Genomic DNA, 26410 nt, shown 5'->3' with positions numbered 1-26410 from the left:
ACTACTAAGCACACGCTTTTGCGAGAGCGCTAGTTAGCCAGCTATACTGCTATAGTCGCGCTGTATTATTCGGAACTCTCCATTATATGGCACAGTGTGCCTGGCCGACAGACTTGTACCATAGTTATGCAGCAGACACCGCGGAGTGCCGGCGCAAGTGGGCAGAACGCGCATCGTGAATCGAATGCAAGACACGATGCTTCGGGAGACTATAAGAACACGTCCATTATTTACCCGGCAACGAAACAATGTCAGAGTCTGCTGCCAAGCACGTATAGTATATACCCACGCACCAGCTTGATTATCCTGGCTGCTGCAGTCTCTCTGTGTATACACAGTTGGCGTATCCTAGCTGATGTGTATAGCCGTCAACAAAAGGGGATTATAATCAGTCGCTCTTCCCATTGCTGCCCAAAGTTAACTCTGAGTTTAAGGTTGCGCGGCTTTATATAACGTCGGCGGGACATGACCGCCATCATAACTGGTTAACTATATAAAGGCTAGACGATATAGATGAACGCAGGCACAGCACGTGACTGGAGAATGACTATTTATTGTTCGGATCTGCTGATGTAACGCGAGAAAATGGGTGAGAACAAAAGAGCCCGGTCCATTAGGCCACGAATAAACGGGCTGCAGTCATATATACAGTTTGGCAAACCGTGTTGCCTTAGCAACCAGCACCTCAGAAAAAGAAATAGACTACATTGTATAAATAGGTGTGTATATGGAATAAAATTCTTTTATCTCTTTTTCTTGTATTTGTCTATTCACATCTCGTAGTGGTTCGATCGTTCGCCTTCGAATCGATTGTTGGACGTACGTATATGTAATCGACGGGAAATGGACAGTCCAAATCTGGCCGTCAGCCACGTTTGCCATTGTGATTCGTTCTCGACCAGGCAGCCAAAAAGTTCTCCCGTTTAAATTTGATTTGGAAACACACACGCAAAAACTACACGCAAAAGAAGAAGAAAAATGTCTGTTCCTTTGAACAACGGATACGAAATGCCGTTGATCGGCTTCGGAACAGCGAATGTAGGCTATAGGTCGTCGTGTCGTCTCTCTACTAATTTAAAAATTGTTGTTTTCTACTTGGCTTCACACCTACTGTATACATTCATTCCTTCCTTTTTCTCTTATCTTGTATTGGCCGGCGGTGCTGTGTTGTTCACATGACGACGACACTCTTTTTTTTTTCTCCCGATCGATGGCGTTTTTCCACTCGACAAATAAAAGGCTTACAATGATGAAATCATCCGGGCCGTTGGAGACGCAATCGAGGCCGGCTATCGTCATTTCGACGGAGCTTCATTTTACGCCAACGAAGTCGAGGTGGGCCGAGCCGTTCGGCAGAAAATCGACGACGCAATCATCGATAGAAAAGACCTCTTTATTGTTAGCAAGGTAAATAGAGAGAAACATATGTAGGTCATGGGTGTACGTATTTATACGTGTCGAAACCGAGAATTGGGTTGACCTACTTTTACTCAGAAATGAATTGGAAATGAATTGAACCAATATGACTCGACGGCGACAATATTCTAAATTATGTCTGCAGTTGTGGTGTACGTTCATGAGTCCCGGATTGGTTGAGCCAGCCTTACGCAAGACCCTGAAAGATCTGCAACTGGACTATCTGGATCTTTACGTGATGCACTGGCCCATGGCATTTGAGGTTTGATCTTGAGTTGAATGTATATCTGATTATACTACTTAAAATACGTTGAACTATACCGTTATATGAAATCTTATATACATACAGGAAAACTCGGACATGATACCGAATATTCCACTAGACGAAAACGGCCTTGTGAAATGCAAAGACGTCGACTACGTCGATACCTGGAAAGCCATGGAAGCCTGCGTTCGCCAAGGTCTAGTGCGCTCAATCGGCGTCTCCAATTTCAACAGTCAGCAGCTCAAAAGATTATTGGAACACTGTACCATCAAGCCAGTCACGAATCAGGTTGCTGTTTATAATTTAATAACGCGGAGCTGGTAGCTATAACGAAGCGCATTAAATGATTAACCACACACACGGACGATATTCGATATATACCTTTTTTTCCCAGGTGGAAGCCCATGTCTATCTTAACCAGAAATCAATGATTGAACTCTGTCGACAGTACGGGATCGTCGTAACGGCTTACGGTCCGCTCGGGCGTCCTGGTCTCAGCCAAGATCCCGTCAACGATCCCACCTTGTTAGACGACCCCCAAATTAAAGAAATAGCCGCAAAGTACGGACGAACGGTCGCCCAGATTTTGCTTCGCTACCTGGTATGAGTATAATTTAAGGCTTCTCTTCTCTTCTCTTCGAAAAAAACCTTAAAAGTCTTTTGACTAATGTCCTCATTGACTCCAGACTATGCGAGGATTGCCAGTCATACCAAAGTCGTCCAACCGAGCCCGAATCCTCGAAAATTTGTCGTCGGTCGATTTCGACCTTGCCACCGAGGACGTGGCCTTCATCGATAGCCTCAATCGCGATCATCGCTACCTGAAAAATGAGTGGGCCAGCCACCATGTCCATTATCCGTTCCATATTCCTTACTAATTGATGTTTTGTGGGACGGATGATTGGATATACATCTCGTGCGCAGTTGATTTCAATTTTTGTTAGTTGATTTGGCCCATTGGTTTTATTTCGTTAATATTTCTGAATGTAGTGTTGATTACAATCGATCGAGCCGCTTTAACCAAATAAACGTCAACAACAGCACGTTTTCCAATTTGGCTTTGACGGTGGGACGTCTCTTTATGTGTCCGTCGGTAACGAGAAGTGATGAGCCAGTTCTTAATAGGCCAGCAGGAGCTTCAATGATCCGCTTTTGACTGAGGGCAGGTGGGGAGGGGGGGGGGGCTTGTTGCGTCAACCTTAACGAGATTGGATACGCCAATCGATAAGTGACAGCCGTAGGCACCCTATTCTCATCTGCAGATCTGAATAACTGCAAACGTCGGAATAATTTCGTGAATTAGGAATAGCACGTATTGCGTTGCTGCCCCCCCCCCTAGGCGTCTGGATTATATCCTGGCAGAGTTACATAGTATAGAGACAGCAATCTGAAACAAACGACTGAATGCGAAATACGTATAGAACTTGGAGCGGCAAATTGGATGATGGTTACACAACGCACTGCCCCGTTGTTTATATATACCAAGTGCATCATCACTATATACTATAGTTGAAGTGGGCGCCATTGAACACGGTGACCGAATATGGTACGAAGAGCAATGCAATGTCACGATGATTATTATTATACCAAGTCGCCTCTTGCTGGTCAAAAATGGGGATTCGAGAGAACAACGCCAGCTGGCCATGCATTCAGCAGCAGCGATGTTATTATGGACAATCGGCCATGTCTCGGAAGCCATCAGCAACCTTCGCGTGGGATCCCAAATGACGCCCACGTCGTTGCTGGTCGCGGTAATTCACAATAGGTATATAGCAGCAGCAGCAGCGCTGCTGGCATGTATAATACCTGTGCTACAAAAATAATACGCAGCTGCTGCTGCCTGCTGGCGCTTCGAATCTATTTTATATGCTCTTTTTCTTTCTTTCGTTTTCCTATTATCGATCCGTTGGTGGATGTTCTTGTTATCTTTTTATGTCCGAGTATTCAATGAGGCGTTGTTAGTCGTGTCCCGGCAGTTGCTGTCGATTCCTGTAGCTATACTATATACCCTACTGAAATTTTGAAATCATTCTTTACATGCTGCATTTTACAGTCCCTAGCTGCAGCTCTTGACTTACATATTCAGTTTGTATTTTTCAATAAAGTTTATCAAAGTGAAATATTTCACGATGAAGATGAGACGAGCGACGGTGAATCGGCCGGTTCCGTTATCATCCCGGCATCAGAAAATCTGCCAAAAAGATCAGATTCAACGAGCGTCGTCCGGTTTGTATCAATGCGACGCGAACCAATTGGACATCGCCGATTCTTCGGAAGAAGATGAAGGGCTCCAGCATCAGTTTAAAATTGGTAATCTATAGATAGTCGTGCTGCTATAGAGTTCAAAAGCCGGCTTATATATAGACGTGAATAGATATAATACGGCGTGTATTATTATCGGATTTGCAAATGGTCATTTCTCAACTTTATTCAAAAGGCATTCCCGGCTCTAGGACAATTTTCGGGAAAAAGAATCATCCGCTACGCCGAATCTTCTGGATCTGCTTGACGATTGTCTGCTGCTTTCTGGCTTTCTACCAAGTCAGTGTGATGGCTGTTTTATTTTCTCTTTGGTCGATTTCTTCTTTGGCTTTATTTTTTTGTGGAGACTTTTTTCCCGACATCTCTGTGGATTGCTGTCTAATCTTCGTTCATTCACACCCATTTCTTTTGGGCTCTGGCTAATGTTATGTGATCAAAACTTTGCAAATACGTCAGGTGAAAGGGTGTATCATCAAATACGAGTCGGAGAACGTCATCGAGGAGGTGCAGATTATTAACAACGAAACGCTCATTTTCCCTTCCGTTACAATGTGCAACAGATGGAATCAAACCTTCAAGTATATTATTATTATTTTTTTAAATCAGGAAAACAAAAACAGGTTTCCATTTTGTTTTGGGTTCAATTAGTCCTTCGGCCATGGAGGCAATGCGACTTTGGAACGACCAAATTCAAATGCCGTCCGACCTTTTGTCTCTCGTGAATGTAACGGCCACGTGGAACGGGATTGGACGCGGTGATTTCAAAGAAATGGAGGTATATAACATCAGTATTAGTGATCGAATTATTATGACCCATAATACCTACTGTAAACAACTATAGCACAATGCGTTTTCATCCAGAAAACATTGTTATCTTTTGCTACCTACTACTTGTGATGTACAGATGAAAGTATTGTTCGCAACAATTCCTGGAAAATGAAGCTTTATAGTTTCTTCCATATAGTTTCCGTTTTCCCGCTCTTACGAAAAGAGAATGTTGCAAGAAAAACGGAAAGTTACGCAAATGCAACTTTTTCCACAAAAAAGATTGTTGCCATGGTCCCGGCGATGAGATCGATCGCGACGACTTTCGTATTATGAAATTTAACCTGAAACTGCATTGCAGGATTGCTTTTATTTTCAATTTCCAACAGCAGAGCATTTCCCCTGGAATAGTTTTGTTTAGACATTTTCTCTCCGACAAAAAACAACGTCTGCGTCGTCATTATTTTTCGTCCTATATTTTCTGTAGTTGGTGTGCTGGTTCGGACGCAACAAATCCTGCGAGGCCAGCGGCTACTGGGAAATCCTGCACACGGTTGTAGGCACGTGCTATTCCTTCCGTGTCCGGCAGCCCGTGAGAGAGACGGGCCTCTTTAACGGACTCTACATCAAAATCGAGGCTAAATCGCCGTTTGACAATTGGTTCTACTACATCCACCCACACAACGTCACTCCGGCGCTCAACATTCACGAAATCCGGAACGCCAGCAACGATTTCCTCGGAATGGGAAAGTTCAACACTGACGTTAAAATCAATTACCATCAAGTCAGTAGGCAACTAGGCATACTATATATGCAGAGTTACGCAACTGTATACAGTTCAACCCCATATAATGCATGCGGAGCAGCACAGGGATTCATTCACTTTTAATTATTAATGGTGACGGATGCGCATAGGCCCAGTCGTTGAATGTGAGAAGGGATCCGTGCGTGGAGGAGGCCGAGTACACGACCGAACTCTGCGAACTGGAGTGCTTCAGTGAGCAACTAGTCCGACACGCTGGCTGCCGACTGCCTTTCATGAAATTGAGCAATACATCTCCCAACAGAAACAGGTCCATTTGCAACACCACCCAAACTTATCGTGCGGCTGGCGAAGAACTCAAGCGGATGCTTCTCTCCAGTGATGGAACAACTTGGGTATATAAAATAAGAAAATAAAAGAAGACCCTCTTTATCAATTCTGAAATGAAAAATGACAGTTAATTATAATAGAGCCGATGATTTGATAAGATTATAATAACGTCATCCGACAATTATTGTAATGTTGGCCGATCTACATCTAAACAGAACCGAACCGGATGTAATTGCATCATGTCGTGTTTCAGAACTTATTACCAAACAGATAAGGAGAAGGTGATGGCCGACGCCAAACCGGGTCTTTTTCGGTTTCGGGTCTTCTTTCAGGTTCGTTCCATCATCATCTTTACACGTACATGTTCGCCTTTTATTTTCCGTTGAGCACTCGCAGCAGATGGATTATTGGATCATTTCTGTTTTATTTTATTTTTCCCTACATGTAACAAGACTGTACAGCGCTAATGACATACACAGTATATATACACGTGTTGTACAGCACAAGTGATCCATCGTCATGGCAGAAGGTATCATGAGCGAGCAAATACTCGTTATTAAGATCCGTCTGTTGATAATAAATGGATCGCCGAGTAATACTTTTGGCGCTTCCATGTTATTCTGCCCTGGCGGCCTAAATATAACAAATGGCCTTCCATCGCCTTGTATACCCAGACAACCTTTTTATTGACAAGAAGTTGCTGATCTCCTTTTGTTTTGTTTTTTTCCATTGGCAGACTCGAACGTACGAGGCTAGAACGCAGAAATTGGAATACGGACTCATCCACCTTTTCTGCGCCATTGGTACGTGGAGCAATTAAGGTCGTTTGCTATAGCCTACGTCATCGCACAGCATGAACGCCGTGTAATGCATTTATATATATAGGCTATTTTTGTGTTGCACATGAAAGCTATTGTTCAAAATGTTGATGCTTCTGTCTAGTTGCGTGTGTTTGACACATTTCCCAGGACAGACAAAATGGCTTCTATGTATACTCACTATTACTTTTTCAAACAAAACCCCAAAATTTGTACAGGCAATTCAATTGGTCTGCTGCTTGGAATGAGTGTCCTAACACTTTGCGAAGCTCTGGAATGGGGAGCTTTTAGGCTCTTCCACTGGTTCAAATCATCGACGGTCGTTTTATTGGCTGGCCAACAGCGACGGATTCATCCTCGTCCCAGCAGCCTGATAGCAGTCAACTAATAGACGAATGCGATTCATTCTTCTTTTATGTATGCTTGTATTCGGTATTATTAGTCATTCATCAGTTTCGTTTACATGCTGATTATGTATCAGTTTATTAAGAAAAATGCCCAGGCAAGTAACAGGTTGATGAATCGAGAAATAAAATATTAAGAGATCAAGAGATAAGAGAAAGAGAGAGAAGGGACAATCATGTATGGGTGGGTCTTTAATAGTTTTTGTCCCGATCTGGTAGTGGGTGTATCTGCTGTGGAGACGAAAGACATCATTTAGAATAGAATATATATAATGAATAATATAATATCTATATGTAGAATGGATTGAGAGAAATATAATATGTATAATATCATCAAGTCGTTTTCTGTCTTTTCCCGCGTTCAAGAGCAACTCACTGCCGCCGCCGTGCTGATATAACCGCACGTCCGAGGAAGCGCGCGGTCTTGGCAAAGTTCAAAATAAATAATGGAAATTGAACAGAAACATAATATGTAGGACCAAAGAATGGACACACACAGAAATAAGAGAGAGATCGATCATATCGAAACGGGCAAAGTAATAATAATCAGATTGATAGGAATGAAATCCACAAAAAAGAGTGTTGCACTCTTCCGTATAGTTATAGGCCCTAGGACATCTAATAGACGGACAACGAGAGAATTAAGAGAGACAGAGAGAGAAAGATAGACGGAATGCTGAAGAAGGTGGTATATAATGCTCGCCCGTTGCCATCACCATCGTCCACCACCGGAGATAATGGATTACACATGTATACACAAGGAATGTTTCAGCTTCGAAAGAGATCAAAACGGAAAACAAGATGAGGTGGGACAGCGATAATTGATACAACCAACAAATCGAGAGATAAATATATATAACTTTTTTGAATTGTCACACACTGTCAATAGAATCTATCATTTCCCTTTTTTTCCCCATATTAGTCATATTGTACTTGTTCGTGTAATAGTCATTTAATATATTATATTTATGTATATATGTATAAGAAGATATCGGGGGGGGGGATATTGGTTCACATATGAGGAAACGTCAGTGATATATATCTTGTGTTGCACTAAACACAATCGAACGTGTGAGTCTTGTATGTGTGTGGGTGGACTGCGGGACACGATTGACCCATGGGCAATTTCATTCAAAGAAAAACGACGTGTGGGGCCTGTTTTTTATTTCTTTCTGTCTTATTCGACCTGGTGCAGGGCGGACGTGCGTGTCACGTTGACGGCCAGGCCTCTGTGTGTGCCTCTATAGGAAATGCGTAGGCGATGCTGTGGAGTGTGTGGGTGTTGTGTGTGTGTGTGGGTGTCGGGAAATAAGAAGGGGGAGCGTGTGTGTGTGTGTGTGTAGACCGAGGAGAGGAAGACGTGATTCGCGGTCGTCAGTGGAGTGAAAAGGGGAAAAGAAAAGGCATTCCCTTCTTGTTCCTTTTCCATGATCCAACTGACGGGCTCTTCTCTTTTCTTTTTTTGTTTTTGTTTTTCCTGACTGAAAGAACGGAGCTCATTCAACCGAGCTGCCTGTGTTCCAATATCACCGAGTTTGTCTTGTTGATTTGTCCGACAGATAGAGATCGCGATCCTCTAACTCAATTTAAGCTCTGATCTTATCTAACGAATGGATCTGCTTGTTGAGCAGCGAATCAGGAGAAGGCGCCACAAAACGTTTGGCTCGGTTGTTGTTTTCATCGTCCCAATCACGCTCGATATCGTCACCGGGAGATTTCTGTGGAAAAAAAGAAATAAAATGTTAGAATAAACGGCAGGTTCAATACTACTCATTTTCTCCGCTTTTTTCTTTTTTTCTTGATTCTTTTGCCAGTCTCTGCTCAGTCGGATGGAATAAAGGATTGTTTTTGATTACCTGGAGGCGATTGCGCATGTTCATGAGCCGCTGGATCGTGTGATAGATGTTGCCGTCCTCCTCTTGGACGTCCTTTTTGGCTGCCGATGGAGTGGGAGTTTTCGTCGTTGTGGTGGTACTCGACATCTGCTGCTGAGGCTGCGGTTGTCTTTGTGGAGTGGGCGGTCTCAACAAGGGCTCTTCTTTCTGCCCTTGTTGACTCTGGGGAGCCAAAGTAGCCGATGACGTCGTCGTTGTCGTCGCCGTCGTCACGGGAGCCTCCGTTCTGGGCGTCGACTTGACCGCCGACTGGGCGCCCGCCGATGGGGCGCTTTTCTTTTGGATTTCCCGCAGGGCTATCGGTCGACGCTGTTGCTTCTGCTGGTTCAGAAGCAGATGCAACTGTCTGGCAGCTTCTTCGTCGTTGTCCACGTCGTAATTGTTGTTGCTGTTGTTGCTGTTGTCCGACTCGCTCTCAGCGTCTTCCGACTCGCCGTTATTCCAATAGTCGCCGTATTGGCTGTCCACTTCGGCCTCGCTCTCGGCATCGCTCGGCTGCTGCTGGAAGTACCGCTGGACGTACTTTTCAAAGTTGACGACGTCCTGGTGGCTGATTGGCTGGTCGTAATAGTCGGATGCCATGGCCGTGAGACCGTCGTCAAAGTTGACGCTGTCGTCGTCCATGGACGAGTCGTAGAAAGAGGCCAGCGACGATCGTTTGATCGAGTTGAAAGGCCCTCGTCCTCGCATCAGCAGAGCGTTGTTGTAAAGTTCGTTGTTGTACAACTCGTCGGTCGGACTGGCCACCATCGGGTAGCTGTTTGGCAGAGGCTCGCTCAGGTAGCGATGCGGAACTCCGTAGACGAGCGGCTGGTGCGACTGAGGCAGTTGCTGGGCTTGCGGCTGGTAGGACGGCGTCAAATCGTCCATGGCGTTGGGGTGGCGGTCGGCCAGGTAACCGTAAGTTTCCGTTCCGTCGTCCCAGGGACTGAGAGGGTTGCCAGCGGCTCTCCAGGCCGGTTGCTGATGTTGTTGGGCGAAGGCTTTGGGTTGTTGTTGTTGAGTCTGGCGGTTACGCCCAGACGAAAACATCATGTTGGGGATGAAAGCCGCTCGGCAAGCGACGACGGCCAACATCAACATCATCAGGTGGGTTGACAAATGCATCTGTTACACCCAATTATAATCCATCACATTCCATTCGCAATAATAATAAAATCCCTAATTGTATAGTGACAGGCAATTCAAACAATTGTGAGTAGCAGTACTGACCTTTAGCGCGTGGGCGTGAGTGAGTGTATAGACTGGTGGGGGTATAGTTCTGTTGCGTCAACCAAGATCGCACAGGGCGAACGAACGTCCGTCGAGGATTAAAATATCGAGTGTGCTGTGATGAGACACGGAAACGAGACTGAGATGTGAATCGGGTTGGCGCTGCGGGGTCGGTTTTATAGACGCCGTCGTGACGTCAAACGCGGAGAGCGACGTGCATAGAACGGCGCTAGCGCTACTGCACCGAATCTGGGAGGGGTTACAGCACGGGCGAATAAACGGGGCGGGTGCAGACAAGTTGGGGCTTCTTATTTTTTTTCTCTAGCCGGTTTCATAGGAGAGCTGCTGCTGGCTCTGGCTGTATGTGTGTAGCACAAACAACCTGCTGCCCACCCACGCAACTCAATGAAATAAGAGACGAGAGAGAGAGAGAGGGAGCAAGCGCGATCCTCCCTCTTTGGCTGTTTCCCAGTCTCTTTGACTATTATTATACACGGGCCCAATGTCTACCGGTTAGAGTAGACGATACACATGAATGTGCTTTTCTTTCTCAGGCTTTTATTTTTTTTATACTGCTGCTGAGTTGGCGCTTCGTTTTGATCCTGTCATGGATGCCAACTGCCGCATTCTTTATCTGTAGGCTACATTAAACATTGTCCGCCTCCTCTTCTTTTTTTTCCTTCTCCTGGAAAGTTTTTATTGACTGGCCTCTGTTGTCGAGGGGTCTCATGTCCAATTGGCGTTTCCATTCACGTGCCTCCTGTCAAAAAGTTGGGTTCGGCATTAGCAGTCGGATCGCGCTGGCGACAGCATTCAGTTTGACATTTCAGACCGATGAACAGTCAATAAGTTTTAGGCTCTTGGAAAGATTCGATCCTGTTTCCTATTACACAAACGGCCGAAATTAGAAGAAATTGGGCACGAAGAATTCGATTATCTCGGCGTACGCTTCCGGCCGAGTGTGTGGGAAAGTCAAAATATTTCATTTCTCTCTCTTTCTTATGTCCTATATGTGTAGTTCTATTATTACTGCACGTCGTTTCTATCCGAGTAGATGTAGACACGGTAAATACAGATAGATAGAGGTTCCCTTGCTTTTAAATCTATCCTAATACATAGACGTGCACACTGTATTATAGTACTACACGACTGCTGTGCAGGGAGAGCAGATATAAATAGAGAATGGGTTTTTCGGTGATGTATTGATCGCCGGCTGTGCGCGCACGGCCTTTTTTTTATTTTCGCCCCCCCATTTTCTAGATCTCTTTTTTTTCCCTCGACTGGGTTTCCGTCTACATGCTCACACGAATTCTCGTTTTGCGAATCACGGAAGGGAAGAAAGACACAGACAGTATAGACACACACACAGAGAGAAAAGAAAAAAAAAAAGAGGAATAAAAATAATGTCAACGTATATTTATTCAGTTATGCCCCGCGCCATTCAGAATCACGAAAAGTAAATGTATAGATACAAAGGATGATACAAAACCGCATAATCCGTTGGGTGACGCAAGCTCGTATTCGATTCATGAATGTGATTCCACATAATATCTAAGAAGCAATAATCAGACCAATAAGTCGGAGACGTTTGTTTTAATTGACAATTCGAAATGAGCCATCCAGCATAGTGAGGGTATTTGTGCAACTTTTGACTTCGTTATTCCCCTGTTTAGATCTGATGTGATATTCTTCTCGTTACAGTGATGGCAGAGATTATAACTTCATCATTCTCTTTCGGTTGGCGGGCCACCGGAGGGCAATTCTTCCTCATCCTGCTGGCCATTCATACAATATTATATGAACATTATTTGATGGATCCATGTGCCTGTGGATATGTGGGGGGGGGGGGGGGTTCGGAAGGATCTAGATGCATAGTATAGTCGGTCGAGCTGAAATAATATTGATTTTACTTTGATATAAGATTGCGTGTCGGTGGTGGATATAACGTTTCGAAATATTGACGTTTCTTTGGTGACGCAATCATTTGTTATTGGCCGGATTGGACTAAATGAAACCGTAGATATGTAGTTAAGCGCGTATTTCAATCAAACATGATGATATATACTTTGAAGGGAAAATATTCAAAATGCTTTTCCCTAGTTTACCTCATTATGCATCGGGAGCTAGTCCCCATTGAGAGACGTAATAGGTTGGGAGATGGAGACGCCGGCGAAATCATCATACGCCTTTTCAAAATACGGTTTCCAGCAGGAACGAGAACATAACTAATATATTGTAATGGGCTACTATATAGGGTAGGGGGGGGGGGGGAAATTCCCGCTGTCGTGTCACTCGCAGCGACCGGCAAAGTATAACCCCAAAAACAACTCGTAAAAACATATGCCTATTTTTTATACTACACCCTTACCTTCGTGGTAATATATCCACCATTTGAGAGTCTCGTCTCTCTCGCAAAATTCTAAAATTTTCTTTTCTTTAAAGAGAGGAATGGTTCGTAAACGACGTAACGCAATTGATGGTAATTTAGATAACCCTCCCCCTCATCACGAAAAGTACACCCCCCTTCTCAAATCAGGTAATTTTTCCGAACCCCTCCCTTATATTTTTGAATCAATTTCTTTTTTTGATAACCCTCCCTCTCTCTTGAAAATATTTTTTTGTGACGTCCAATTTCCTAGACCCAACCTCCTACACGAAAGTAGACGGAAATAGACGAAAATAGACTAGACAATTTGTCAGAGTTTGTAATTCCATTATCTCGATTGGAAAGAAAAAGAAAATTGATCCGAATCGAAAAGCCGCTTTCGTGCTACTTACAGCTATATACAACAACAACACACGTATCAGATACAATAGAGAGGAGGCCTTGATGTGCTGCCATCAGTGTTGGGATATTCCGCTACTTACAAACACCACTCAGCAGCCAGAAGAATTAAAGCGGCTTTATTCTCTTGCGCACTTGTAATATACACGTATCAATGTGTAAGGTAGGTATAATAGCTGATATGGCCTATTGCGTTTTATCTGCAGCCAACGTATATATAAAAAAAAAACATCACCACTCGTGAAATGAAATTGTAACGCGGTACAGCAACAACGTGTTGGTTTCGTGTGTGGGCGTGATGCAATATCCCGCCGCCAACGCGTCAATGATCTGCTCTGCCCTTTTGGCAACACACACACTGGTTTCGCTATTACAACAACAAAAGAAAGCCAAGCCAGACGGTTATACACACACATAGCGGACGGACAATAAAAATAAAAACGAAAAAAGAAATGATTTCACAGCGTGTGGGATGTTTGGGCCAGCGGCGATCGATTGATGCGTTAGAAAATGTAATCTTGTTACGTTTCATTCTTTCATTGCGGAACGTTATATTATATACTGCAATGGATGAAACTCGCAAAAATGTTTGGAAAGAATGTTCGCTAAAAAAATCTACCCACGCACTTGGAAACGACGTTGACCTTTTTCAATTCTACAAATGGCCAACCCACGGGAAGTGATTAGCGACTAGAGTGTAGGTGCGTTTAATTGCGTACGCACGGTTTAGAGATAAGAGGGCGGAATAGGAAAAGAGTCTCATCCGGGGAAATCCATTACGAATGAATGGAAAATAGTGGGGGCCATTAGTATACATATCCAAAGGGGGGATGATGGCAGCTTTTAGAGCTAGCACAATGAATACATGGCAGAGCAAATAGAGATTCAGCAGGGAAAAAAAGTTGAATGTATAAATCTGAATGATATGCACATAATCTTATCATCTCAACGTCCATCAATACAAGGATGGAAATCATTTATTGATCGAACGCGTCTCCGGGATTATTAAAATAGATCGGAGAATAAGCCCCGAAATTAAAGTTGACACACGGAGAGAAGATCTGGTGGCCATTGTTGTCACATGGGTCGGAGGCAGCAGCAGCCACGTGAGAGCCCCAACAATTGATGGGCTCTATATATCTCACGTCATCGGGGGTTCGCTCATGAAGAAATATCACGCCTGCAAGTAGAGCAGAGCAGCAGAAACGGCAATAAATATCAAAGACGACAGTCAGTTTAAATACACAGAGGAAGACACCCACACGCTCAGCGGCTAAAAGTCTATCAATCAGTCGGTTTGCGGCTTCAGCGGGAAATCTTTCGGGCTCTTTAGATTTGCATCTCTATATTCAAAAAGAGCAAGTTATATGCTCTGTTTTTGTAATAAAATATTGTCACGGGAGGCTGCATCCTTTTATCCGTAGAGCGTGTAATTGTTTCTAAGAAACTGGGTTTTATACTCTAGAAGGTTTCCAACCCACACAGATCTTAACAGCGTTACCTGTACAACAACTCTTCTTTTGTTCAACTTATATAACCACACTCGTGGCCGGTACAACTTCCTCTTTCAGGGTTGCTGGATCACGAGGACGTCCATGTGAAGATGTAGTCGTGTATTAAGCCACACTACTTTTACGGAATAAAAACAGGAAATAATCCCGAATTAGTTTACCTGGAAACCAAAATTCTTTGGAAAACATCGGCAGAAACAGTACTGATTGTATATTCATAAAATTGTTGATGAAACGGTGCGCCAGCGCCACCAGCTTGTTTAATGAGACGCTAGTTTCCATGAATAATTAAAAATCGGTTGTGAAAGCTTGGAATTCTAACACGAACAATATTCATTTCATGACTTGTGAATATGGAAATTTATTCCCTCCAAGCGGTTTGGATTTAGGGGGAGGGGGTCGATTTTTAATTTCTATCGATATCTTAAAAATGAAAAAATCTTAGAAGATTAGTGTCGTCTGCTCTCATTTTGTTTAACAGTTTCGAAAAAGACAAAGCCGAAAGGACGAAAAGAAAATGGAACGATCACTTTTTGTAAACGTAAATGTGGCTGCACGAAAAATAGGACAAGAACTAAGATTACAAAAATGTGGTCGGCGTGAGAACTCTGGTGTCGCGGTTCTCCATGCTCTCCACTCCATGCTGTTTGCCTGTTTGGCAGGTAAAACTAAGAATTCAAATGCAATGATGGGATGGGAGCCTGAATAGAAGAATTAAGCCTGTTCCAAATATTTGAAATTTTAGTTCTGACAAGTATTTATTATGCAAGCCCCCTGCCTGGCAATTTGTTTGCACTGTAACTTCTCCTTTGTGCAGATTTGAGGCCAGAGCCAGCCATCGTAACAACAAGTTATGTAAGTTTTGTTGTGCTGGTATTTTACCTAACGCCATCAATAATCTCACCATCATCAATAGAATAATTATGTGTGTTACTTTTACTCCTGAGAACTGCTAGATATCGGAATGATGCATGACTTGCAAAAATGCAGTGCATTACATGAAATCCTACATCAATTCTCCATTTATTATCAACTAGGCTTTACCCACTATGCACATTCTTATTTTCAACTTTTCTTTACTTGTTATTTTTTTTCTGCAAATTTTTCTCGTAACTCATTTTTCCTTTTTTATTTAGATAAACAGCATCCAGTTTGATTGGAAAAACTCTGTCCTATTGTACACCCATGTGAGTGTGCTGTGTGCTGTGTGGGTGTATTCACGAGAACACCCTTTTTCGTCATTCAACGTTTCTGCACATATGGAGCACTTGTGGATGACTGGCTGTACTTCCCAGGCTTAAAGGTAGGAAAAACTCATCTCTATCCTTTCTTTTTGCTTCTCCGTTTGTGTTTACTGCAGTCAGGGTTTATTATTTTTTTTTTTTAAATAACCAATAGAAGTGGTTGCTCATTTGTAGAAGGACTTTAGATCAGGCTTGTTTTTTGTACTTCACAACTTTGTGGATAAACAATCAAATTAGAAAATTTGTTATCTTTAAACACTTAAAGCAAAGTGCAAAGTCTAGAGAAAATGTTCTGACCAAGAGGGACTTGCTGTCCCCTCGCCGACATACGATTCTTCTTCCTCAAAACCAAAATAGGAGAAATGGTTCTGTTTATTTCGCAATTTTTCGGGCTTTAGTCGTGTTGAATCGTTATTGCCGTTTCTCCAACAGCTGCGGCTCGGTGTCTTCGGGGGATGACGCAATTCGCAGTTATATCCCCAGCTCGGCGGATGTTGACGTGTGACGTCCGTCGTTATATACGACCCGACGTTGTCTTTCGTTCTTCCATTTCCTTTCGCCGTCTTCCAATTGAGTTGGGTTTCTACGTGCTCATCAAATATATAGACGCGTTTGCCTATGGTGAACAAAAAAGGCTTCTTGATTTTCAATTACGGCTTTTCCTTTATTCACGAAACTTTACTTTCTATTCGTCTAAAATGGCACTAACATGCAAATTCACTTCGTATTTTGACTCGAGACAAAAGTTAAGCCGTTTACGTCTTAATCATTCCCCGGATACTGGGAGTTATACTGTTTACACTGACGTCGACTCGAGGTCAATGGGTACATATTCTTGATCAGATTATAAATCCATTTCCCTATGTCTACATAAAGAATCGGTGATTACTCCAGAGAGAAAGATATAGAAGCGTATATATGCCCATTTCGGTCTAATCTTTTCATCTTGTCTAAAAGATTCTTAGTCCTCCCAAGTCCCATCAGACGACCCCCGAAGTTCATTTATTGTGCCGTTCATCTTTCTTCTTGTGCTGTCACTGCGGCAATCGCCCTCCTTGCATCATATCCCGCGCATACTTTTTTCGCCCGTCGGGTCAGCCCATTCGCAATTCCCAGCTCGCATAGCTAGTCAGACGCCGCAGCAAAATGAGCAGCAATTCATTAATCCTCCCCCCTTCGTGTGATGTTTGCTGTGTCGCTTGTGTATATCCCCCCGCTGGACTGTATTTATGACAGCTTTTCTAACTAGACGGGCCCAGCTTTAGGCAGCTTTCGCTGTTTATACCTGGGTGGTGTGGCAGCGGAGATATTAAACGATATGTATCGTGATGTAAAAAGTGAAAGCAAAAAAAAAAAATATGTAAGAAGTAGTAGTACACGGTAGCGGATGTAAAACTTAATTGCCTTAACTGGGTTTATATGTAGAGCAATTTGAAGGATGGCGGAAAAGAAGGGCGCCAAGGTCGACGTCTAATCAAATTTTGATGGGCGTCTTGTGGCTGTAAAAAAAAGTAAACAGCCGCGCTCCTTAAACAGATCATGGCATTCTGAAGTGTAGATGAAGGAAAATTGCGCCCAACCAGAAAATAAGGAAACGAGCAGCACGGCCTTGGAAGATAGCTAAACGATATGTCTCTTTATTATTTTTGCAGTAAGTAACTGAAACCTGAATAAAACACGTAGCTGCTATTAAATAAACCAAAAGTAATAGCTGAAAGAAAAACGCTGCATTTTCCAGATAGATCTAACTAGGAATATCTTCGACTAGGAATATCTAGAAAATAGGCCAGTGTTAAAATGTTTGTTTTTTTGTGAAACCCAATAATTCAGGAAGCTCCGGGCCCCGTTTGCGCGTTGAGTTCGGCGAGCCGTCAATTCAATCAAGTCCTCTTTTCAATCACTTAATACGACGACGGGTGCGTGTATATATATATAAAGCCCTATACGTACGACTATTAAAGAAAAGGGAGGCGAGGGAAAAGCAGGCTAAATAAATGACGATGGAAGATGGTGCGGAATAATAACAACGATAGAAGGAGAGAGAGTCTCTGTTTGACGGCGTATATTTAGCCCTAGTCTATAGAGCTCTAATGCACCGTAGATAAATACATGCAAATTCAGGGCAGATAGTATAAATAGCCGGAAGTTAGATTTCAAACAAATTAGATAGACCCATTTTGGTGACGGAAAAAGAACGCATAAAAGGTTATTTTCGACCAAAGAGCTGTTTCAATGACGACACGTATTTTTCGTTAGGTTCTTTTGTAGTTGGACTCGACACATGGAAATTCTGGTTCCTCTCGTTTAAATATAGAGCAATTATTATTCAAAAAAAAATGAGCTAAAAATAGTTTGTCTGAAAAAGAAAAGCAAAGTTTTTGTTGGGGGAAACTCTTGTCGACGAATAAAACATCAAAGACGCTCAACAATGCAGGTGTTTCCATTCCCCTTGTTATTTATTATGAAGAATATACTATATACGTGGATACGAGAGAGACTCACTATCGTTTGCCGGCCCCGGTAGCAACAGGCGATTCGAAGTGTGTGTGTATATTTATACCCACACGAAAATGTAGCCTTATAATAATAACCATGGCAACAAGAAACAGCCACAAAAAGGAGCCACCCAACCACCCCCAAACAGACGAGTGTCGTTGTTTGCTAGTTACAGGTATTCCACCCTCGTCTACCATATTCATACGCAACTTGAAACGGTGTAGTACACAACTCGACGGTATTACGTAGCATAGCTACATCGGCCATCCCGAATTGCGTGTGAACGTTTTTCCCAGGATTACTTCTGCTATCCATTACCTAATAATACATTCTATTAAATTTGACTTGCTTTCGGTGCTCCTCTTTGGACACGAGAAAAAATAAAAGTAAAAAGTACAACCGAGTCTCTATAGCTATTGCGCGTTACATTGAAGTGGATTTTGTTATCTAAAAGCTTTCTTCTATATGAGAGGTTATTGATCCTTTCCTTGATGTTGCTTATAGCTGTTAGAGAGACTCTCTGCTGCTGTCGTTATTTCTTTTTTTTTCTTTTCTTTTTTTTCGTCGCTACTGCGCAGCTATCATTTCCGATCCGGCACAGACGTATCCGCGCGCCGAGTCGTTCCGTATTACCGCGGCCGAGCGCTATACCTAATAAAAGCCGAAAATTTCTACACGTGTAATATTCGGGGTTTTTTGCAGTTGCTCCGGCAACGCAGCAGTTAATGCGATTTATGGCCGACTTGGCAAGCGTCGTCATTGCGCTAGACTTTTGTTGCCAAACTTCATGGCCTTTTCGTATTATGTTTACTTCTATATCTCGAAATTGAATTGGCTAAACTATAAGTATAAGGTCGGCTTAACGGAAGTTTCTTTGTATAGTTACTTTATTGCTACACTATTATTATCATAACGACGTTAGCCAATAAGACCATCGTTTCAAGTGCAAGGCCCTTGTGCTTGTTCACCACCTCTTGTTCTCAAATTGGGAAATTGGAGTGCCCACGGCTGACTGTCTAAGAGTTTGATAGACCCACTGTAACTTCCAACCATCAGAGCTGCTGTCAACTTTTAAAAAACTGACTGATTGAGACTCAAATTGGTTTCAATTCCCAGCAGGAGCAAAGAAAAAGAATATTTACATTTGCCTGGAAATTGATACCAGAGAGACACCGGTAGAAATGGCAATTGGTTTTGACGGGGTGATTTGGGGGGCATCATTTTTGTTTCATTTTAGATCGACCCAAACGTGTATCTGTAATAACGGGAGCGTTGCCATCTGTTCCACGCAAAGGTTGCCATCGCGATAGTCTAATTAGCTACTGGCAAATGTGATAGCCCAACGAACAGGTGATGATGACGCACGTTTTTTTCCCCTTTCCTATCAAGTGACGTACGTACGTATAATCGAAGATGATACGAAATAAGTTGCCGGAATAAGTCGACATTTTTTTTCCAGCCATGATCCCAATTCTTTAATAACGTCCGGGCCGGTGGAATAGGCGCAGAAGTTAACCTAGATATGTACGTACGTATCCACTCGGAAGATTGCCCAAGCAGTGTCGTATAATCTCGTCGTATGAATCTAGGACTAGCGTTTAATCTAATCACACATGTCGGTGATCCGTGAAAGCAATTGGGGGCTTCACTGCGGATGTCAATTCCGGCCGAGGGGCGAAAGAAAAACAAAACAAAAGGAAACAACCTATTTATAGATCAAATGTTGCACGTTCTTGACACAACTCGGAGATATACAGGATCTGCATTATGTGTATACGGAATAGAACGTTAGTTTCCCCTGAGAGTAGAGCCCTTGTTGCTGGCAAGGCCCCGCTGATCCCTCGGTCTCGTGTTGCACAGCAGCCGCACGGTCACGTTGCAACGGCAATTGTGATGACTCTGCGTGGGCTGGATGGTTAATATCTTGGGAGCCTGCGGATGATGAGAGAGCAAAGCTAAAACCTCGCATTTACTTTTTCGTATACAGTTCGGTTGTATATACTGCGTTGCCGATAGTCTCGGTCGGCTGGCTGCTGCATAATAAATGGCAGACGCGTGAGAGCGCCACGGGATCTAGACTCGCTCAAACTTGTGTATTCCAATCATAAATACATATCAAGAGCAAGCAGCTGAAAAGAGCCCCTTTTTTCCCTATGTACTAGACTAACTACAAAACTTGAGCAGAAAGATGAAAAGCTGCGTGGCTCTCGTGTGTTTATTCAACTATGGACGGTTTCATCATCGCCGCAGTCAAATCTTAAAAAGAGTTACAAATTTTCACGTGAATGATGATCGCTCTCTGCCGTCATCGGGAGCGATCAATAAAATCTTAATTGGTTTATTTCTCCAATAAAAAAGAAGAAGAAAAAAAAGGAATGGCGTCATGAAATGTTGACTTTTGTGAATCGAACTGATGGAAGGATTTGCACGGGAGACGAGACGATTTGTTGGTGAACAATGGGACGACAGTTGCCTCGTGAGTTGGCAGATGCTGGCGTGGGAACATCGTTTCATTCATGCTCTCGGTGCTGTCGCCTCCGTCCGCAGTACATAGAGGAACGAGCCGCCGACAGTCGCGCATAGTGAACAGGGCTGGAAGAAAGAAAAACAAGATCCCGAGATTGACGTCATTGCACTCTGGAGAGCGGCGCTCAATACCGCCGTCGCCCGGAATATTCCGTGTACGTATACACAACCTTATAAGGCCGTGCAACATAACGCCACCCTCTGCTGATAGGGTGGAAATGCGCCACCACCCCGTCGGCCCAACTCGGCGACTACGCTGCGCGTCTTGTTGTTGTTTGCAGCTCATCGGCCGTCTCATTCATAAAAGAGAACTGCTGGATAGCTTCCAAATATTATTCCCCGACTCTGACCGGCTAACTTATTCAGAAACTCTGGGCGCATTTTCCATCTTTATTGATGGCGACGATTATTTGCTGTGTGTGTCATGTCCTTGAGGGTAGACGGAATTCTTTTTGACGGACGGCCGAATCGATACACGCACACGTCACCGGTGGGTACTGATGACATGGGACAGATTTCTATTTATGGGTACTGATTGTCTCCCGCTTCGATCCGTGGCTTCAGCACGAAAACTTTTTTTTATTTTTATTGACATTTGCTTCGAATAATTGCTCGGGAGGGGAATCGACACACACACACACTACGGCTCTGTTAATGAGTGTGGTGACATTCGAGTCCGCTACTTTTAATTAACACGGCCCTGATGGAGTTTAGACACGGCCGTAGGAGAAAAAAAAAAGAGAAACCCCGACAGCCAAAGAGGCTCACTGCACAAGTTGAAAGAGTAATTAAAGGTCTCCCAGGGAGAAAACCCCGAACTGTTGCAATCTGTGAGCAGAATGGCGTCGTTCATAAAAATTCGATGGGCCTCGGAGTCTATTGTGAAGGAGAATTCCACGAAAAACTTGCTCCTCGCCATTAATAAGCCAAGCCGAAAGGCGAAGTATATCTCTCTCAAATCCCCTGAATATGCAAGCAACTCCCGCACGAGATTTGATGCTGATGGCCATAAATTTCTAGCTCAGGCCAAGTCTAGACTGTTAGATTTTTTGTTTTCTTTTTTGTTTTGGTCCCGGCAAAGTTTTCGGCGATGGAATAATAAAAAAAAGAGAGAGACACACAAGTCGTTTGGAATTGTCATATTATATCTGAGACTGTGCTTGATGTGCGTTATGGCTTACACCCCACGGATTTGGCCATCATTTTCCCTCCGCTCTCTGGCTCTAAGCGCAGAGGCTTCGATAAGACGAGAGAGATAAGGATAGACGTCAGAGACGACCAACGATCGCGGGAAAGAAAAATATAAACCAGCGGGGGGGCATTGACGTCATACCAACCCGAGTGTATATTCTCCCTCGGCGGCGCGTCGAGGACCTCCACACGATCGATATAGGCCTCACTGCGAAGGAGATAAAGAAAAACTCTACATGGAATATTCGTGTTCGGAAGAGAGAGTCTTTTTCATTCACAAATCGACGAACCAATCCGCTTTCTTGTTCGTTCAAATTTTTTTTTCTTTCTTTTATTCCTTTTTCCACTGGGCGTCCATGTTCTAGTTGGGTCCTGTTTCGATGTCTATGCGCTTCGACGAGCACATGATGTGTACGTACAGAGTCATGTACGCTATTAAATTGGGCGAATAGAGCAGCAGTCAGCAGCAGTATGCACTTTTGGCGGTTGAACCACTTGGTTGTTTGATCCTTTTTGTACCAATCTACTCGTTTCGAGTGACCCGACGACGTATAGCGCCGAGCGTTTATAGTGGCATTCAACCTTCTCTTTGACAGCGACAATGCCCGGCGCGACACCTTCGCTCTTTCATCGCTCGTTTTTCGTTTTTAAATATTATTATTTGTGCGAATTTCTATACATCACGGCGGTTCCCCCTTCACCTTTTATCGTTGGCATAGAAAGAAGAAAAAACCTTTTTACAACGACGACAACTCTTTGCCCAGCAAATCGCATCAATTTGGAACGACGACAGACGGACTAGAATTCGACGACGGTAGACGCCCTTCTTAGCCAATAGAGTCTTTTCTTCGCTCCTCCGCTGGAAGCGTTCCGGTGATTTTGGGCGAGCGGAGAAAGACAATTGAATTCGACGAATTTCAATTTGGTAAGCAAATCTGCTGTTATGGCAACTTGCAAGTCAAGTAGATTTCCATTGAAAAAAAAAAAATTGTTTTTTCAATTCAAAACGGACGAAAGTTTTATCCCGCGCGGGCGGTTGTTGTCGGGAGAAAAGAGAGACGGGCGACGCTTGCGCGGGAAACAAAAGCGCCACGACGTCAAAGAGGGCGGGACGGAAGAGAAGAACCCGTCGGGAAAAAAATCGATGGGCGCGGAAGGGTGGCGGCCATGTTGAATCCGCCAGAGAGCCCCGTCTTTGTGCCGTGCAAGTCGTCCAACCCGTAGAACGAGAACCAGCACGGCCGTTTCGTGAATCGACCAAAGACTCATCACTTCTCTGTGTACGGTTGACTTTCTTTTTTCGGCAGCTCATTTCACTCAGTCCATATTCATTCCATTTCTAATTAAGGTTAATTCATTCAACGAACGGCGGCCAGACATTTATACAATGCTGATTACTACCATTACCCGCAGGTAAGCAAATCATTTTGGACATTTTGGTTTGTAACATCAATATGTGTGGCTATGTGTGGGTGTGTGTGTGGCCATGTTTGTTTGACTCAACCGATTTCACAAGGTGGTCATTTTTGGGTCTGTAAATCTGTTTGATAATTGCTCAGAATGTCGGATAATGTCGATTGATTTGATTTCATTTGTGATTTTATTTTGATCCGTGTTTAGACGATCAGCAACAGGTCGGATGGTTTCTCTGCTATTCCTGAGCTGCGTCGTCGCCCTGGCCACGGCTTTCCGCTCTCACCAGGTATAGAAATTAATACGCACATCATCAATGGCTGACAGGTTCGAAAATCACCGACAGATTTGACGGGCGATTAGTCACCACCACGTATATACCCAAATCTCTGGCCAATCTTATAACCTTCGTTCAATTCCCGTTGCTATGGTATCCACCCCTAATCTATGTAACAGTAACACATTCACTCGGCTATTCTATGGCTGTTAAACGAATTGTTGATGTGGTATTAGTCAACTGGATTGAAAATAATCCCAAAAGGATTTTGTTATTATCAATTTGTTATTATTATATAACGACGCAATACTCGGATGTTGCTATAGGATACCATGCTCTCGGATGTCTACCTACGCGGAATCATGAATCACCTGGGCGACAAGATGTTGGCTGATGCTCCCGAAGGCTACCTCGATTATCCTTTGCCGAGGTTATTTTCAAATTCAATTGCAATGATTGTTCTCTATACTATGTATATAATTCTCAACAACCACCGACTTTTTTGTTTGTTTGATATGATTCTATATTCGTTTGGGGGTTGTTTGTCCGTATCCCAACAGCTACGAAGACATGATGATGGGCCCATCGGTAACCAGCGAAACGGAAAGTGAAATGAAGGAATACGAAGAAGCCCCCGAAAGTCTGAACGAACCTCGCGAACGTCTCGGACTGGGCCTGTCACTGCGCGACCAGGAGTATCTCAAACACAGTTCGCTCTTCTCTCGTCAACAGGAAGATGATCAACCTCCATCAGGTATATCCGATTCATTATTTTTCTCAATTATATATCCCCCCAAGTTCTGCATTAGACGGGGGGAAAATGAAAAAAAGTTTCTACCTGCCGGAATAATTACCAAGTGAAAGGCAAACTAAAACTAAAAAATTGGAAATTGTCAGAAATCGAATTTTGCCATCTCGTTAATTTCATGTTCCACTTTCTTGGCCTTTGATAAAAAAAGTGAATGGGAGCTCGGGCCAAACTTTTGGGCGTCGTCAATGCCGCCTCTAATGAACTTCGGAATCACGTGTCCCTTACCCCTCCAAAATAGATCACATGTTTTAGACGAGAGAAGAATATTTTCCTTCTTTCTTGTTCCATCAATTTCCATGTCGTGATTGTATCAATAACGAAAGGCATTTACTTTTGCTGCGCAGGAACGCCCACGGGTTCTGTCAAAGTCTCGACGCCGTCCAGCTCCTCCGGCAAGACCGAGAATGTTCTTCCGGCCTACTGCAATCCGCCTAATCCATGCCCCATTGGATACACTGGTAACAACTCGGTTATTAAGTCGCTGTATTAATTAGCTTAAATGATATGAATTACATTGTTTGGTAGCCGAGGACGGATGCCTGGAGGAATTCGAGAACACGGCCGCCTTCAGTCGCGAATATCAGGCGGCACAGGATTGCATGTGCGACACCGAACATATGGCAAGTTGGGATTATTACTACATTGCCAGCAGTTTTATTACATTGGTTAATTGATGTCTTCTTTATTTCTTATGTAGTTTGATTGTCCCGCTTCGTCGCTGAACCATAAAAACGACAAGAACCGCGCCACGGCCAACATGGTCGACACGGCCATCCGCAAAATCATGTCCGATTTCCAGGTAGACCAAAGATTCTATGTAATTACGATGGCGTCATCTTGGAAAACACGTTTTTTATTCGGTTATTAAGGGGGAACACAAGTCACTGGTGTCCAAGAAATTCTTTGCAGACAAGGTGAGTTGTCGTAAATCAAATTCATTAAATTAGTTTCCTATTTATTCTTTGATTTTGATTTGTTATTGCTACATTTCGGTTTTTTATTTTCATCTCGTCAATTATGTTTCTTTGTTCCGTTTGGATTCTCGATTGCCGTCGGAAAATTTAAAAGTATTATGACGAATTGACGGGTTTGAAAAAACGCGCTCACGAAGCCGTCGAAATGGCCGGTGCCGATAATCAATCAACCGTAAGTGAATTCGTCCCTTTCTGTTATTAGAACATTGATTTGTATCTTCAATTTTATTTCACGATTACAAATTAAAAAGGAGGAATTTGTACCAAATAATTGTTTTTAGATATTTTACAAAATAGTAAAGGCCAAATGTTTTTATTTTATTTATCCTCCCTAGAGCGAAAATCCTTACCTGCAGGGAGACAAGTTGCCAATTGCAGCCAAGAAAGGCAACCGGGTCGTTGCCTAAACGCCAAGAATCCAGCAAATGTCATCCGGCGGATCATTTTTTTTTTAAACGCAACATCTTTCTTCTTGAACCTGAAAGAAAAAACACACGGTCTCGTTAATACATTCGCATTTGTTTTTATGTTCCATTCTTTGATTTGCCGCCCAGATAAAATTTCCAATTTGTTTTTATCGCAGTTTCTCGTTAAACGCATCACAAATCATCTGGTCGACAAATTCTAAAATCTCTTTTGAATTCTTTCTTGAAGGGCTTTATTACCAGCTAATTGTTACTGAACTACTAACTAATAACTACATAACACCCTCCCACCCCCTCAAATGTATTGATATTGACTGTTTGTTGTCATTTCCCTTATTATTCTATATAACTATATATCATTATTACCCTGCCCAAAACCATCAAACAAAACTTAACTGTTACGATTCATATCGCGCAAATATGGTTACTGCTTGCCAGACGACACAAATGGGGAAGGATTTATTGGTCTCGAAAAGAAACTAGAAAAAAGGAAATCAAATACACGCGGATTATATCGAAAGATGTTGTCCTGCTTGTTGTTTACTGACTAATTTGAACATTGTTGTCCTGCGAGCCCTTTCACGGATGGAAGAACGGGAATTGAATTTTCTCTTTTTATTTTTATTT

At 43.2% G+C, this 26410-nt stretch overlaps 4 protein-coding genes across 6 annotated transcripts; 3 read left to right on the top strand and 1 right to left on the bottom strand.

The window, feature by feature from the left end:
• Window positions 1-837: 837 nt before the first annotated feature.
• On the top strand, window positions 838-2724 carry LOC124210559 (aldo-keto reductase family 1 member B1-like). The gene is made up of 6 exons (XM_046608703.1): window positions 838-1038; window positions 1240-1407; window positions 1562-1678; window positions 1766-1969; window positions 2076-2282; window positions 2368-2724. The coding sequence occupies exons 1-6, from the start codon at window positions 979-981 to the stop codon at window positions 2557-2559; spliced, it is 948 nt and encodes a 315-aa protein (XP_046464659.1). The 5' UTR covers window positions 838-978; the 3' UTR covers window positions 2560-2724.
• A 951-nt stretch (window positions 2725-3675) lies between these two features.
• On the top strand, window positions 3676-7589 carry LOC124210553. The gene is made up of 8 exons (XM_046608692.1): window positions 3676-3991; window positions 4119-4222; window positions 4400-4521; window positions 4592-4718; window positions 5196-5492; window positions 5624-5866; window positions 6017-6133; window positions 6538-7589. The coding sequence occupies exons 1-8, from the start codon at window positions 3811-3813 to the stop codon at window positions 6619-6621; spliced, it is 1275 nt and encodes a 424-aa protein (XP_046464648.1). The 5' UTR covers window positions 3676-3810; the 3' UTR covers window positions 6622-7589.
• On the bottom strand, window positions 7087-10293 carry LOC124210552. The gene is made up of 3 exons (XM_046608691.1): window positions 10131-10293; window positions 8880-10025; window positions 7087-8741 (listed from the first exon to the last, which is right to left on the bottom strand). Exons 2-3 carry the CDS (start codon window positions 10023-10025, stop codon window positions 8610-8612), a joined length of 1278 nt encoding a protein of 425 aa, XP_046464647.1. The 5' UTR covers window positions 10131-10293; the 3' UTR covers window positions 7087-8609.
• A 4887-nt stretch (window positions 10294-15180) lies between these two features.
• Window positions 15181-26303, top strand: LOC124210550. Of its 3 annotated transcripts, XM_046608686.1 has the most exons (14): window positions 15181-15281; window positions 15563-15729; window positions 22603-22808; window positions 22901-23163; window positions 23232-23296; window positions 23504-23585; window positions 23900-24003; window positions 24134-24327; window positions 24729-24842; window positions 24910-25004; window positions 25082-25183; window positions 25254-25298; window positions 25453-25530; window positions 25694-26303. In XM_046608686.1, exons 5-14 carry the CDS (start codon window positions 23271-23273, stop codon window positions 25763-25765), a joined length of 912 nt encoding a protein of 303 aa, XP_046464642.1. In that variant the 5' UTR covers window positions 15181-15281; window positions 15563-15729; window positions 22603-22808; window positions 22901-23163; window positions 23232-23270; the 3' UTR covers window positions 25766-26303. The 3 variants fall into 3 exon arrangements, with proteins under 3 accessions (XP_046464642.1, XP_046464644.1, XP_046464643.1); XM_046608687.1 differs by lacking the exons at window positions 15181-15281; window positions 15563-15729; window positions 22603-22808; window positions 25453-25530 and having other exon boundaries at window positions 22980-23163; XM_046608688.1 differs by lacking the exons at window positions 15181-15281; window positions 15563-15729; window positions 22603-22808; window positions 25254-25298; window positions 25453-25530 and having other exon boundaries at window positions 22976-23163.
• The last annotated feature ends 107 nt before the right edge of the window (window positions 26304-26410 follow it).

This window comes from Daphnia pulex, chromosome 2 (genome assembly GCF_021134715.1).
Source record: "Daphnia pulex isolate KAP4 chromosome 2, ASM2113471v1".
Lineage (NCBI taxonomy): Eukaryota > Metazoa > Arthropoda > Branchiopoda > Diplostraca > Daphniidae > Daphnia > Daphnia pulex.
Note: the sequence above shows the minus strand (reverse complement) of the source record. Positions and strands in the feature narration are given on the sequence as shown.